The sequence below is a fragment of the Culex quinquefasciatus genome, chromosome 2 (genome assembly GCF_015732765.1).
Source record: "Culex quinquefasciatus strain JHB chromosome 2, VPISU_Cqui_1.0_pri_paternal, whole genome shotgun sequence".
NCBI classification, from domain to species: domain Eukaryota; kingdom Metazoa; phylum Arthropoda; class Insecta; order Diptera; family Culicidae; genus Culex; species Culex quinquefasciatus.
The window spans coordinates 107,725,387-107,740,423 of NC_051862.1; the positions used below are offsets into that span (position 1 = coordinate 107,725,387).

The 15,037-nt window shown below is 40.1% G+C and overlaps 2 protein-coding genes and 1 long non-coding RNA gene across 3 annotated transcripts; all 3 read right to left on the minus strand.

Moving 5' to 3' along the window:
* Positions 1-8,686: 8,686 nt before the first annotated feature.
* Positions 8,687-9,533, minus strand: LOC119767851. The gene is made up of 2 exons (XR_005277747.1): positions 9,115-9,533; positions 8,687-8,952 (listed from the first exon to the last, which is right to left on the minus strand). It is a non-coding gene; the product is annotated as an uncharacterized LOC119767851 (long non-coding RNA).
* A 763-nt stretch (positions 9,534-10,296) lies between these two features.
* On the minus strand, positions 10,297-11,139 carry LOC119766198. Its single transcript, XM_038250631.1, has 2 exons — positions 10,954-11,139; positions 10,297-10,812 (listed from the first exon to the last, which is right to left on the minus strand). The coding sequence occupies exons 1-2, from the start codon at positions 11,137-11,139 to the stop codon at positions 10,681-10,683; spliced, it is 318 nt and encodes a 105-aa protein (XP_038106559.1). The 3' UTR covers positions 10,297-10,680.
* Positions 11,140-12,615: 1,476 nt separating this feature from the next.
* On the minus strand, positions 12,616-13,455 carry LOC119766199. The gene is made up of 2 exons (XM_038250632.1): positions 13,270-13,455; positions 12,616-13,131 (listed from the first exon to the last, which is right to left on the minus strand). The coding sequence occupies exons 1-2, from the start codon at positions 13,453-13,455 to the stop codon at positions 13,000-13,002; spliced, it is 318 nt and encodes a 105-aa protein (XP_038106560.1). The 3' UTR covers positions 12,616-12,999.
* Positions 13,456-15,037: the final 1,582 nt, after the last annotated feature.

Consider the following 15,037-nt stretch of genomic DNA (forward strand, 5'->3'; position numbering starts at 1 on the left):
AGGTGCCGCAAAAAAACTTTTTTGATCAAATGTTCGAACAAATCAGCAACAATTATCTCATCAATACCGAACCGGCGCCGGCTCAGGTGCTCGGCACGTCCTCGCTGGCAACGTTCTCTCTCTGATTTTTCTTCGCGATTGCGTCGAAGAACTTGGACATCATCCTAGAAGCTGCTTATGGAATTGAGCTTCGGCAAGGAGCAAACCGCTTCTACTGAAACTTAACAGGTCACCCCACATTCGGTATCGGACGGAAGTTTGATTTGTTAATATGGTGTCAGTCGAAGTACAAGTACTTGCCCTTTATTTAAAAAATATGCTTAATGAAAAAATAATAATAAATATACAAAATTATTGTTTAAGTGATGTTCTCGCTATCATGTTAGAATAGATTTTTTATTTATATTTATTTTATTTCACATCTTGACTTTGCGCATGATGAATAAAAGCACAATTTCTCGGCACAAGCATCTACGAATCGCACCTCACAATCCTTTTTAGTAAACGTCTTTATAAGTTTTATATTAAAATCGCGATTCAAATGAAAACTGTTCAGGTTAAGCAAATTATACCAGGCAGAGTCGATGCTAAATCTAACGCTATGTGTTTTGCGTGCACGTCAAAATAATAATAAATATACAAAATTATTGTTTAAGTGATGTTCTCGCTATCATGGTAGAATAGATTTTTTATTTATATTTATTTTATTTCACAACTTGACTTTGCGCATGATTAATAAAAGCACAATTCCCCGGCACAAGCATCTACGAATCGCACCTCACAATCCTTTTTAGTAAACGTCTTTAGGGGGAACAAAATAATGTCTTTAATCACAGAAAAACAACTGGTTCGAAAGATGATCGTTTTTTAAAAACTGATAGTTGAAACAAGAATTGCCTATTTAACTTGAAAAGTTTGAAAAGAATATTGAAACTCACCATGCGAGAACGATGCTTAGCGGAACAATCTGTCCAGCTGAGATGAACAAGTTTCCACTTGCGGTGGAATTCGATGGCGTTGGATGTTCCGATGCTCTCCGGCAGTTTGTCCTTTTCCGGTGCTGCTCCATAAACTTTTCCTGTAATATCGGCGAAAAACAGTATCCGCGTTGCAGCTTGCTGCATCACAAAATTAAATCAAAACAAACTTGACAGTCGAGCGCGAAAGAGACACAAAGCAAACCAACGTTTTCAATAAAGCAGGTGTGGTTCTGTAAAATGTCAAATGGCAAGAGGAATTTAATTCCTTAATATATTAAATGCCAAAATTAATTTATTAAGGCCATTGTCACGCCCCTCGGTTTAAACCGAACAGCGCAATACTCAAAGCATGTGGTTTACTAAGGATTACATTTTATTTTGAACTGTAAATATTAATTGGTTATGTTACACATGACCAGTATGACAAAGAACTTTGCTAGATGATTGTTGAAATTTTCGATTAGAACGTCCGATCCAAATTTCCCCATGATTCCCTTACTCTTTTGTGGTATATTTCGTGGCTCTGAAACAGGCTGTTTGATTTGTAAAGTTTTAACGCATAATATCAACGTCCTATCGAACTAAGTGGATGAAAATTGCAAGTGGAGCTGAACTGCCCTATTCAGGGCTCTAATTGATTACGAAATAGTTATTCTAAATTTCCAGAAACAGATTTCAGAAGTTTAACAGTCATTTTTCCCCAACTCTTATGGTTCGGCAAATGTCCCCCATCGGAACATCCCGGGGCGTCCGGCCACTCCGGATTGTGGCCACTACTGCTGAAATATCAAATTTCATGTCCAGTATCAAAATCCATACAGTTTGATACCCATATTGTACCAACTCTTATGGTTCGGCAAATGTCCCCCCATCGGAAAATCCCCGGGGCCTCCGGCCACTCCGGATTGTGGCCACTACTGCCGAAATGTCAAATTTCATGTGCAGTATCAAAAACCCTACAGTTTGATAGCCATATTGCCCCAACTCTTATGGTTCAGCAGATGTCCCCCCATCGGAACATCCGCGGGGCCTCCGGCCACTCCGGATTGTAGCCAATGCTGCCGAAATGTCAAATTTCATATCCAGTATCAAAAACCCTAAAGTTTGATACCCATATTACCCCAACTCTTATGGTTCCGCAAATGTCCCCCCATCGGAACATGCCCCAACTCTTATGGTTCGGCAAATGTCCCCCCATCGGAACATCCGCGGGGCCTCCGGCCACTCCGGATTGTGGCCACTACTGCCGAAATGTCCAATTTGATATCCAGTATCAAAAACCCTAAAGTTTGATACCCATATTGCCCCAACTCTTATGGTTCGGCAAATGTCCCCCCATCGGAACATCCGCGGGGCCTCCGGCCACTCCGGATTGTGGCCACTACTGCCGAAATGTCAAATTTCATATCCAGTATCAAAAACCCTAAAGTTTGATACCCATATTGCCCCAACTCTAATGGTTCCGCAAATGTCCCCCCATCGGAACATCCGCGGGGCCTCCGGCCACTCCGGATTGTGGCCACTACTGCCGAAATGTCCAATTTCATATCCAGTATCAAAAACCCTAAAGATTGATACCCATATTGCCCCAACTCTTATGGTTCGGGAAAAGTCCCCCATCGGAACACCCGCCGGGGACTCCGGTCACTCAAGTGGTGGCCAATTCCAATTATCAATTCCCGCTCATGCCGGCTGGCATGTCTTGGCGTGTCCATGCCTCCAGGCTATCTGCTCCCGGGCCTCCAGGCCGTCTGCAAACGGGCCACCAGGCCATCTGCTCCTGATGTGTTCTCGTCGACGGCCAGCAACAGACTGAATTTTCGGGACCGACCGAGCCGAGTTTTGTTAATTTAGATCGGGGACGTATGCCCCGCCTTTTTGCACCCATTCTCCTACATCTCCTTATTCGCTTTTTGCCGCGTCGGCGATCCGAAAATTATGAGGTAGAGTGGGGGTGATTTTAGATACATCAATCTCACGTCTCTATATTGACTGATTGGGAAACGTTTGTTCAACCAACCAGCGTGCACCAAAAGAGGGAAATTTGCCGAGAGGGAATTCGTTACGTAACGTTTTCGCTTCGCGAAAATTTTGGATTGACACCCCGTATAGAAACCTTAGGACAAAGTTCTTTGTCAAAACATTTTCCTAATAAAATGTAATGCTTAAAGAAATTATGAAAAAATACAATAGATGGCAGCACTGTTTTAACAAAACAAAATTGACTCATAGATGTCGCTAGTGAGCGCGCCGCTCCATGGCCAGTATCCTTTTAAAGGGTACTGGGCCAGTACCCTTTTGAAGGGTTTCGCCCTCGTACCCTTTCAAAAGGGTGAAGACGGGTAAACTTGAAAAAAAGGATAAAAAGTACCCTTTTAAGGGTTGTTCTGATTTTGAGTGCAGGCACAAAATATTTTAACAGAGCTGGTTTTGTAAGAATCCTGCCAGAATGTCGCTACATTTCTGTTAGAATTCTATAAGAAAATGGAAACTGTGTTAGAACTCGGCTGGAAACCAACCAACGAATGCCTGCTCATTTAGGTACACTTCTTTTATTACGTAACGCTAAAATTTGGATTTTTGACCCCTCGCGCTTCGTTTAAAATGTCCATACACATTTCAAAAAACACTTAACTCGTTCGAATTCCCCACCCTTCAACCCACACCAACAACTGCGTTACGTAATAAAAGAATGCGGCAACTTGTATCAGAAGAAAGTGAGGCATTTTTGCTAGTTCTAACTGTTCTGTGTTCTGCGTGCACGTCCGCAAACATAGACCACACTCATACTAATACAAAGCGCCACCAAGAGGCAAAGGTAATTACGAATATGTTTGGCACTTTCGTTTCGGTTTTGCAAAAACAAATAACAAAACTAACTTTCAAGTATAGTTGACTATTAAACTTGTAATTGTTGCTGATTTGTTCGAACATTTGATCAAAAATAATAAGTTTTTGCAGCACCTCTTTTGGACGGACATTTCTGTTGCCACCTTTTGAATCTTTAGATTAGCCATAGATATTTTCATAGTGTAATAAACACGGCAGCTACCACCACGCAGCGCCACCACCGTAAAAGATAATTCTTTTATTACATAACGACGTTGGTGGTGTGGGTTGAGGTGGGAAGTTCGAACGAGTTAAGTATTTTTTCTTTTATTACATAACGACGTTGGTGGTGTGGGTTGAGGGGGTGGGAAGTTCGAACGAGTTAAGTATTTTTTAGAAATTTGTATGGACATTTTAAACGAAGGGCAAGGGGGTCAAAAAATACTAATTTTAGCGTTACGTAATAAAAGAAGTGTACCTTAATGAGCAGGCATTCGTTGGTTGGTTTCTAGCCGAGTTCTAACACAGCCCAGTCACGAAATATTCTAGCAGAGCTGGTTCTGTCAGAATCCTGCTAGAACGGTGGAACATTTCTGCTAGAATGCTGTAAGAATATCCAGCTCTGTAAGAACTCTGTTAGAATCCTGCTAGAAAGTCGTGACTGGGAGTTTCCATTTTCTTATAGAATTCTAACAGAAATGTAGCGACATTCTAGCAGAATTCTTACAGAACCAGCCCTGCTAAAATATTTCGTGCCTGGGCAACGTTATTGCTTCACCGAGTAACAGCATTAAACTTTTTTTAGTTCAAATATTGGTACGTTCGTTTGATGGCTAGTTTCACACTGAGTGCCGCACTCAGAGCTGTCAAAGTGTTTCTTTGAAGAAACTCGCGCTAGTTCCGCACGAGTTTCGCCGCCATGTTGGAACTGAAACTCTAGTGCCGCACTCAATATTTTTTCAGTTTCATTCGAGTTCCACGCGCACTGACAAATGACGTTCGATTGAACCAAAACTGGCACCAACGAGTGCGGCACTCAGTGCCACACCGGCATTTCAAACGAACGTACCATATGATTACACAAAAGTGTGTAATCCTACTTGAACCTACTGCCCAGTCAACTCAATCGGAATTCTGAAACGGAATTCAGTTCGGTTGTTGCGTTTGAAACGGAATACTTAAACGATTCGAATTTAATTCCGATTGAGTTGACTGGGTAGTACCACGGGTATGAATATTCAAGTAATTTCAATATGGCGACCACCACCAACTGCGTTACGTAATAAAAGCATGCGGCAACTTGTATCAGAAGAAAGTGAGGCATTTACGCTAGTTTTAACTGTTCTGTGTTCTGCGTGCACATCCGCAAACATCGACACACACATATTAATACAAAGCGCCACCAAGAGGCAAAAGGTAATTACGAATATGTTTGGCACTTTCGTTTCGGTTTTGCAAAAACAAATAACAAAACTAACTTTTAAGTATAGTTTGATTATTAAACTTGTAATTGTTGCTGATTTGTTCGAAAATTTGATCAAAAAATAATACGTTTTTTTTTTTGCAGCACCTCTTTTGAACGGACATTTCTGTTGCCACCTTTTGTTTCCTTAGATTAGCCATAGATATTTTCACAGTGTAATAAACAGGGCAGCTACCACCACGCAGCGCCACCAGCGTAAAAGAGCATTATTTTATTACGTAACGCAGTTGGTGGTGTACACACACTTTTGTGTTAGTTTCAAACTGCCTCCACTTCCGCCGAAATTAACAACCGTATACGAGAGAGGCGTATTGACGTATTTGGGCACATACTATATCTCGGATTAGTTTTCAAAAATACGTAAGAGCCAATGGTAAACAAAGCCTTTTTTGCCTCCCACCTCCTCAACCCACACCACCAACTGCGTTACGTTACTCAATCGGATTCTAAAACGGAATTCAGTTCGGTTGTTGCGTTTGAAACGGAATACTCAAACGATTCGATTTTAATTCCGATTGAGTTGACGGGTATAAATTTTCAAGTAATTTCAATATGGCGACTTGCATCAGAAGAAAGTGAGGCATTTTCGCTAGTTCTAACGCTCTGTGTTTTGCGTGCACGTCCGCAAACATCGACCACACACATACTAATACAAAGCGCCACAAAGAGGCAAAAGGTAATTATGAATATTTTTGGCACTTTCTTTTCGGTATTGCAAAAACAAATTAAAAAAAACTAACTTTAAAGTATAGTCTGATTCAATTTTCGTTGCTGATTTATTCGAACATCAATATGGAGACTTGTATCAGAAGAAAGTGAGGCATTTTCGCTAGTTGTAACTGTTCTGTGTTCTGCGTGCACCTCCGCAAACATCGACCACACACATACTAATACAAAGCGCTACCAAGAGGCAAAGGTAATTACGAATATTTTTAGCATTTTCGTTTCGGTTTTGCAAAAACAAATGACAAAACTAGCTTTTATGTATAGTTTGACTATCAAACTTGAAATTGTTGATGATTTTAACGAAAATTTTATTAAAAAATAATACATATCGTATATATATATATAACTCGTTCGAACCCCCCCACACCCTCAACCCACATCTCCAACTGCGTTACGTAATAAAATAATGCTCTTTTACGCTGTACCACCCAGTCAACTCAATCGGAATTAAATTCGAATTGTCTTAGTATATATATTATATATCTCGGGTGAGTTTTCAAAAAGCCGTAAGAGCCATCATGATCTCCGACATTAATATTCGTTTTTCTCCAAATTGTAATAAAATTTCATTCATTTTTAGTTTGGGTCACTTGAAGGACGTGTAGATGAACAATCTTAAGCATTTTTGAAATTGGTTTTTCGTAAGTGGGTCGGATACCGAGGCAAAAAAGGCTTTTTTTACCATTGGCTCTTACGTATTTTTGAAAACCAATCCGAGATATAGTATGTGCCCAAATACGTAAATACGCCTCTCTCGTATACGGTTGTTTATTTCGGCAGAAGTGGAGGCAGTTTGAAACTAACGCAAAGTGTGTGTACACCACCAACTGCGTTACGTAATAAAATAATGCTCTTTTACGCTGGTAAACTGAAAACCCAACCATGGTAGTTGCTACCATATTAAAGGGTTAAATTGAGAACACGCACCGACGTATTTTTGCTAAAAACATTCTGTGCTTGGATTGACTAATTAACGCAGTCAGTTTTACTATGTCGTGAGCGGTATAGTAATTTTAACCCTCCAATACGAAGAAAATGATATTGATTTTGTAATTGCTACTATGCAATTTTGTGGCAGCATGGAACATTTTGCCATATTTGCGTTTACTTTTACCAAAAAGCCACAGTTAATTTAATAAGCAGCATTTTTAGCAAATGTTTTTTTTTTAAATTACCATGGTCGGGCTTTCAGTGTGGCGCTGCGTGGTGGTAGATGCCCTGTTTATTACGCTGTGAAAATATCTATGGCTAATTTAAGGAACCAAAAGGTGGCAACAGAAATGTCCGTTCAAAAGAGGTGCTGCAAAAAACTTATTATTTTTTGATCAAATTTTCAAACAAATCAGCAACAAAGTTTGAGTCAAACTATACTTAAAAGTTAGTGTTGTTAATTGTTTTGCAAAACCGAAACGAAAGTGCCAAAATATTCGTAAATACCTTTTGCCTCTTGGTGGCGCTTTGTATTAGTATGTGTGTGGTCGATGTTTGCGGATGTGCACGCAGAACAGTTAAAACTAGCGAATATGCCTCACTTTCTTCTGATACAAGTCGCCATATTGATGTTCGAACAAATCAGCAACGAAAATTGAATCAGACCATACTTTCAAGTTAGTTTTTTTATTTGTTTTTGCAAAACCGAAAAGAAAGTGCCAAAAATATTCGTAATTACCTTTTGCCTCTTTGTGGCGCTTTGTATTAGTATGTGCGTGGTCGTTTCAGAATTCCGATTGAGTGGACTGGGCAGTAGGTTCAAGTAGGATTACACTTTTGTGTAGTAATCCTGGATATTTTCACAGTGTAATAAACGAGGCTGCTATACCCAGTTAACTCAATCCGAATTTCCGTGTTCGAACCGGTTGTTGCGTTTGAAACGGAATATGTATACGATTCTAATTAGATTCCGTTTCAGAATTCGGATTGATTTGACTGGGTACCACCACGCAGCGTAAAAGAGCATTCTTTTGTTACGTAACGCAGTTGTTGGTGTGGGTTGATAAATAACTAAAGTTGAACTTTAGTTGAACTAAAAAAAGTTTAATGCTGTTACTCGGTGAAGCAATAACGTTGCCCAGGCACGAAATATTATAGCAGAGCTGGTTCTGTAAGAATCCTGCTAGAATGTAACTACCCAAGTAACCATCCAGCACAAAATGAAGTCACTGTTCAGCACTAACAGCGCATTTATAGCTGCGGGAAAAAGCTAAAATGTTTTGAAATCTGCACCAAATGCGCTTTTACAGCAGATTTGCAGCTGGTTTTGGACTTTATATTTCTGTTTTACAGCTGAGCCCCTACTGTTGTTGTTCCACCCCTGCAAAATTTCAAAAAAAAAAAATGGAGAGGCAAAAATGTTGTTGTCCCTTTCTTTCTCTCTCCTCTGCTTCACTCAGTTCTATTTTTGCGTTGTTTACTACTTTGCCGACTCAGCTGATTGAGAGGGGAAGTTGAATTATTTGCTCGCGGTGCTGTCGATATGATGCTGTTGTTGCTGATGATGCTGTTGATGTTCGATGAATCTGGAGCCCGTGTCCTCACGGCTATATGAGGTATGGATTCCCAGGATGGTTTTTAGAGCTACATAAACAGTGTTGTCGCTCAGTAAAATGCACGGACCCTACTTAATATGGACATAAACCAGTCGAATTTTCTCTGTGTATTTTAAAAGACATTTTTCTGTTGATTCTGGATAATTTATTATAATCTAAATACAATCATTTAACAGCCTCCATAACCAAATAACTGTGCCATAATTGCCTAAACCGTTGAATTTCACTTTTTCACCGCACCGAACCACCGCATCTCGCCGTTCCTCGGGATGTTCCCTTCAATCATTACTATCCTGGACAACTGGGAAATGCCCCGAAGCCGGATATTCCTGGTTTCACGAAATTTGCCACAATTCCTCCGTATCCGTAAGTCAGCTGCTGGAGGTCACTGTAACGGTAGTAGGAGAAAGCTAGGAGTTCTTTTAACCTTCGGGAAGTCGCGTGTTTTCGTCTTTCTTACAACTGCCCTTACAAACTGTGTACAAAGTACACGTACGTGACCTCCGGTGGGTTAACGTTATGAATCTAAAATTAATAAAATTAAACTTACCAACATGATGCTGACTGCATTTTTCTCCCGCACGATTTGTTTTGGTTTAAAGTATGAGAGAGTAAGCAATATTTTTGGTTTTGTTTGTTGGTGCTCTCTCTTTCGCTCTTACACGGAACAAAATCGTGTTGCCAGTTTGATGAAATATTGTGTTGCAGTGTTGCTAGTAGCAGCATCAAATCAACACTATTCCGGCTATTACCAGAGCAGTTGTTTTAAAGCTAATTTGCTATCACCTTAGCTGTTTTATGACTGATTTGCTGGTGAATGCTGTTTAGCAGCTCATTTGTGATTTCTTTTAGTGCTGGATGGTTACTTGGGTACATTTATGTATCTATAAGAAAATGGATACTGTGTTAGAACTCGGCTAGAAACCAACCAACGAATGCCTGCTCATTTAGGTACACTTCTTTTATTACGTAACGCTAAAATTTGGATTTTTTGACCCCCTCCCTCTTCGTTTAAAATGTCCATACAAATTTCAAAAAAAAAAATACTTAACTCGTTCGAACCTCCCACCCCCTCAACCTACACCACCAACAGCGTTACATAATAAAAAATGCTCTTTTACGCTGGTGGCGCTGCGTGGTGGTAGCTGCCCTTTTCATAGAGTTATCTACGTGCGCATGTAATGCGTGAACGTACACGAAAAACATTGAGGTTAAATTTTGTACCCGCCAGCAAAACAAATGGAGTGCTAGTGTGCGTGAGCTCGGGCTTAGATAACTCACTATTACACTATGAAAATACCCATGGCTAATCCAAGGAACCAAAAGGTGGCAACAGAAATGTTCGTCAAAAAGAGGTGCCGCAAAAAAACTTTTTTGATCAAATGTTCGAACAAATCAGCAACAATTATCTCATCAATACCGAACCGGCGCCGGCTCAGGTGCTCAGCACGTCCTCGCTGGCAACGTTCTCCTCTGATTTTTCTTCGCGATTGCGTCGAAGAACTTGGACATCATCCTAGAAGCTGCTTATGGAATTGAGCTTCGGCAAGGAGCAAACCGCTTCTACTGAAACTTAACAGGTCACCCCACATTCGGTATCGGACGGAAGTTTGATTTGTTAATATGATGTCAGTCGAAGTACAAGTACTTGCCCTTTATTTTAAAAATATGCTTAATGAAAAAATAATAATAAATATACAAAATTTTTGTTTAAGTGATGTTCTCGCTATCATGCTAGAATAGATTTTTTATTTATATTTATGTTATTTCACAACTTGACTTTGCGCATGATGAATAAAAGCACAATTCCCCGGCACAAGCATCTACGAATCGCACCTCACAATCCTTTTTAGTAAACGTCTTTATAAGTTTTACATTAAAATTGCGATCCAAATGAAAACTGTTCAGGTTAAGCAAATTATACCAGGCAGAGTCGATGCTTGGAAGAACTGAGTCGCGCTGAGCGAACGGAACTGGTACTGCTGCACCTGCGGCTTGCGGTATTTGAACGCGTTCAGCACGTAACCAAGAAGAAGCTTAAGCTCAAGCACAAATTTCAACTGATTTCCCGACGAGCAGTACTCCTAGCACCAGCCTTTGACCAGCGGAACATCGATCACCCATCGACATTGTCCCGACGCATGTTGAACGGCCGCGGCACCCACAGCAACAACATCCCGTTTGGAGGAAGCAGTCCTTCAAGAGGAATGCAACACTTCCAGCAGCGGTGCGACGAACCAATTAAAACCTGGAGGGGGGGAACAAAATAATGTCTTTAATCACAGAAAAAACAACTGGTTCGAAAGATGATCGTTTTTTAAACAACTGATAGTTGAAACAAGAATTGCCTATTTAACTTGAAAAGTTTGAAAAGAATATTGAAACTCACCATGCGAGAACGATGCTTAGCGGAACAATCTGTCCAGCTGAGATGAACAAGTTTCCACTTGCGGTGGAATTCGATGGCGTTGGATGTTCCGATGCTCTCCGGCAGTTTGTCCTTTTCCGGTGCTGCTCCATAAACTTTTCCTGTAATATCGGCGAAAAACAGTATCCGCGTTGCAGCTTGCTGCATCACAAAATTAAATCAAAACAAACTTGACAGTCGAGCGCGAAAGAGACACAAAGCAAACCAACGTTTTCAATAAAGCAGGTGTGGTTCTGTAAAATGTCAAATGGCAAGAGGAATTTAATTCCTTAATATATTAAATGCCAAAATTAATTTATTAAGGCCATTGTCACGCCCCTCGGTTTAAACCGAACAGCGCAATACTCAAAGCATGTGATTTATTAAGGATTACATTTTATTTTGAACTGTAAATATTAATTTAAAACAATAAAAAACATTTTCCTAATAAAATTTAATGCTTAAAGAAATTATGAAAAATTACAATAGATGGCACTGTTTCAACAAAACAAAATTGACTCATAGATGTCGCTAGTGAGCGCGCCGCTCCATGGCCCAGTCAAATCAATCCGAATTCTGAAACGGAATCTAATTAGAATCGTATACAGAACGGAATTTGTATACGATTCTAATTAGATTCCGTTTCAGAATTCGGATTGATTTGACTGGGCAGTATCCTTTTAAAGGGTACTGGGCCAGTACCCTTTGAAGGGTTTCGCCCTCGTACCATTTCAAAAGGGTGAAGACGGGTAAACTTGAAAAAGGATAAAAGTACCCTTTTAAGGGTTATTCTGATTTTGAGTGCAGGCACGAAATATTTTAGCAGAGCTGGTTTTGTAAGAATCCTGCCAGAATGTCGCTACATTTATGTTAGAATTCTATAAGAAAATGGAAACTGTGTTAGAACTCGGCTGGAAACCAACCAACGAATGCCTGCTCATTTAGGTACACTTCTTTTATTACGTAACGCTAAAATTTGGATTTTTGACCCCTCGCGCTTCGTTTAAAATGTCCATACACATTTCAAAAAACACTTAACTCGTTCGAACTCCACCCCCTCAACCCACACCAACAACTGCGTTACGTAATAAAAGAATGCGGCAACTTGTATCAAAAGAAAGTGAGGCATTTTCGCTAGTTCTAACTGTTCTGTGTTCTGCGTGCACGTCCGTTTTTTAGAAATTTGTATGGACATTTTAAACGAAGGGCAAGGGGGTCAAAAAATACCAATTTTAACGTTACGTAATAAAAGAAGTGTACCTTAATGAGCAGGCATTCGTTGGTTGGTTTCTAGCCGAGTTCTAACACAGCCCAGTCACGATCTCATCAATACCGAACCGGCGCCGGCTCAGGTGCTCAGCACGTCCTCGCTGGCAACGTTCTCTCTGATTTTTCTTCGCGATTTCGTCGAAGAACTTGGACATCATCCTAGATGCTGCTTATGGAATTGAGCTTCGGCAAGGAGCAAACCGCTTCTACTGAAACTTAACAGGTCACCCCACATTCGGTATCGGACGGAAGTTTGATTTGTTAATATGATGTCAGTCGAAGTACAAGTACTTGCCCTTTATTTTTAAAATATGCTTAATGAAAAAATAATAATAAATATACAAAATTTTTGTTTAAGTGATGTTTTCGCTATCATGCTAGAATAGATTTTTTATTTATATTTATGTTATTTCACAACTTGACTTTGCGCATGATGAATAAAAGCACAATTCCCCGGCACAAGCATCTACGAATCGCACCTCACAATCCTTTTTAGTAAACGTCTTTATAAGTTTTACATTAAAATCGCGATCCAAATGAAAACTGTTCAGGTTAAGCAAATTATACCAGGCAGAGTCGATGCTTGGAAGAACTGAGTCGCGCTGAGCGAACGGAACTGGTACTGCTGCACCTGCGGCTTGCGGTATTTGAACGCGTTCAGCACGTAACCAAGAAGAAGCTTAAGCTCAAGCACAAATTTCAACTGATTTCCCGACGAGCAGTACTCCTAGCACCAGCCTTTGACCAGCGGAACATCGATCACCCATCGACATTGTCCCGACGCATGTTGAACGGCCGCGGCACCCACAGCAACAACATCCCGTTTGGAGGAAGCAGTCCTTCAAGAGGAATGCAACACTTCCAGCAGCGGTGCGACGAACCAATTAAAACCTGGAGGGGGACAAAATAATGTCTTTAATCACAGAAAAAACAACTGGTTCGAAAGATGATCGTTTTTTAAACAACTGATAGTTGAAACAAGAATTGCCTATTTAACTTGAAAAATTTGAAAAGAATATTGAAACTCACCATGCGAGAACGATGCTTAGCGGAACAATCTGTCCAGCTGAGATGAACAAGTTTCCACTTGCGGTGGAATTCGATGGCGTTGGATGTTCCGATGCTCTCCGGCAGTTTGTCCTTTTCCGGTGCTGCTCCATAAACTTTTCCTGTAATATCGGCGAAAAACAGTATCCGCGTTGCAGCTTGCTGCATCACAAAATTAAATCAAAACAAACTTGACAGTCGAGCGCGAAAGAGACACAAAGCAAACCAACGTTTTCAATAAAGCAGGTGTGGTTCTGTAAAATGTCAAATGGCAAGAGGAATTTAATTCCTTAATATATTAAATGCCAAAATTAATTTATTAAGGCCATTGTCACGCCCCTCGGTTTAAACCGAACAGCGCAATACTCAAAGCATGTGATTTACTAAGGATTACATTTTATTTTGAACTGTAAATATTAATTTAAAACAATAAAAAACATTTTCCTAATAAAGTTTAATGCTTAAAGAAATTATGAAAAATTACAATAGATGGCACTGTTTCAACAAAACAAAATTGACTCATAGATGTCGCTAGTGAGCGCGCCGCTCCATGGCCACCCAGTCAAATCAATCCGAATTCTGAAACGGAATCTAATTAGAATCGTATACAAAACGGAATTTGTATACGATTCTAATTAGATTCCGTTTCAGAATTCGGATTGATTTGACTGGGCAGTATCCTTTTTAAAGGGTACTGGGCCAGTACCCTTTTGAAGGGTTTCGCCCTCGTACCATTTCAAAAGGGTGAAGACGGGTAAACTTGAAAAAAAGGATAAAAAGTACCCTTTTAAGGGTTATTCTGATTTTGAGTGCAGGCACGAAATATTTTAGCAGAGCTGGTTTTGTAAGAATCCTGCCAGAATGTCGCTACATTTCTGTTAGAATTCTATAAGAAAATGGAAACTGTGTTAGAACTCGGCTGGAAACCAACCAACGAATGCCTGCTCATTTAGGTACACTTCTTTTATTACGTAACGCTAAAATTTGGATTTTGACCCCTCGCGCTTCGTTTAAAATGTCCATACACATTTCAAAAAACACTTAACTCGTTCGAACTCCCCACCCCCTCAACCCACACCAACAACTGCGTTACGTAATAAAAGAATGCGGCAACTTGTATCAGAAGAAAGTGAGGCATTTTCGCTAGTTCTAACTGTTCTGTGTTCTGCGTGCACGTCCGCAAACATCGACCACACTCATACTAATACAAAGCGCCACCAAGAGGCAAAAGGTAATTACGAATATGTTTGGCACTTTCGTTTCGGTTTTGCAAAAACAAATAACAAAACTAAATTTCAAGTATAGTTGACTATTAAACTTGTAATTGTTGCTGATTTGTTCGAACATTTGATCAAAAAATAATAAGTTTTTGCAGCACCTCTTTTGGACGGACATTTCTGTTGCCACCTTTTGAATCTTTAGATTAGCCATAGATATTTTCATAGTGTAATAAACACGGCAGCTACCACCACGCAGAGTCACCACCGTAAAAGAGAATTCTTTTATTACATAACGACGTTGGTGGTGTGGGTTGAGGGGGGTGGGAAGTTCGAACGAGTTAAGTATTTTTTAGAAATTTGTATGGACATTTTAAACGAAGGGCAAGGGGGTCAAAAAAATACAAATTTTAGCGTTACGTAATAAAAGAAGTGTACCTTAATGAGCAGGCATTCGTTGGTTGGTTTCTAGCCATGGCTTTCTACCTAAGGTACTCGCGATTGAGTGTGTAGTAGTGCGGTTGTCAAAATCG

Bases quoted from the DNA above. Each gene is read 5' to 3' on its own strand.
- LOC119766198 (XM_038250631.1), bottom strand. From the start codon at position 11,139: ATGCAGCAAGCTGCAACGCGGATACTGTTTTTCGCCGATATTACAGGA. The intron at 10,813-10,953 runs GTGAGTTTCAAT...CCCCCCCTCCAG, and splicing joins CTAAGCATCGTTCTCGCATG to GTTTTAATTGGTTCGTCGCA.
- LOC119766199 (XM_038250632.1), bottom strand. From the start codon at position 13,455: ATGCAGCAAGCTGCAACGCGGATACTGTTTTTCGCCGATATTACAGGA. The intron at 13,132-13,269 runs GTGAGTTTCAAT...GTCCCCCTCCAG, and splicing joins CTAAGCATCGTTCTCGCATG to GTTTTAATTGGTTCGTCGCA.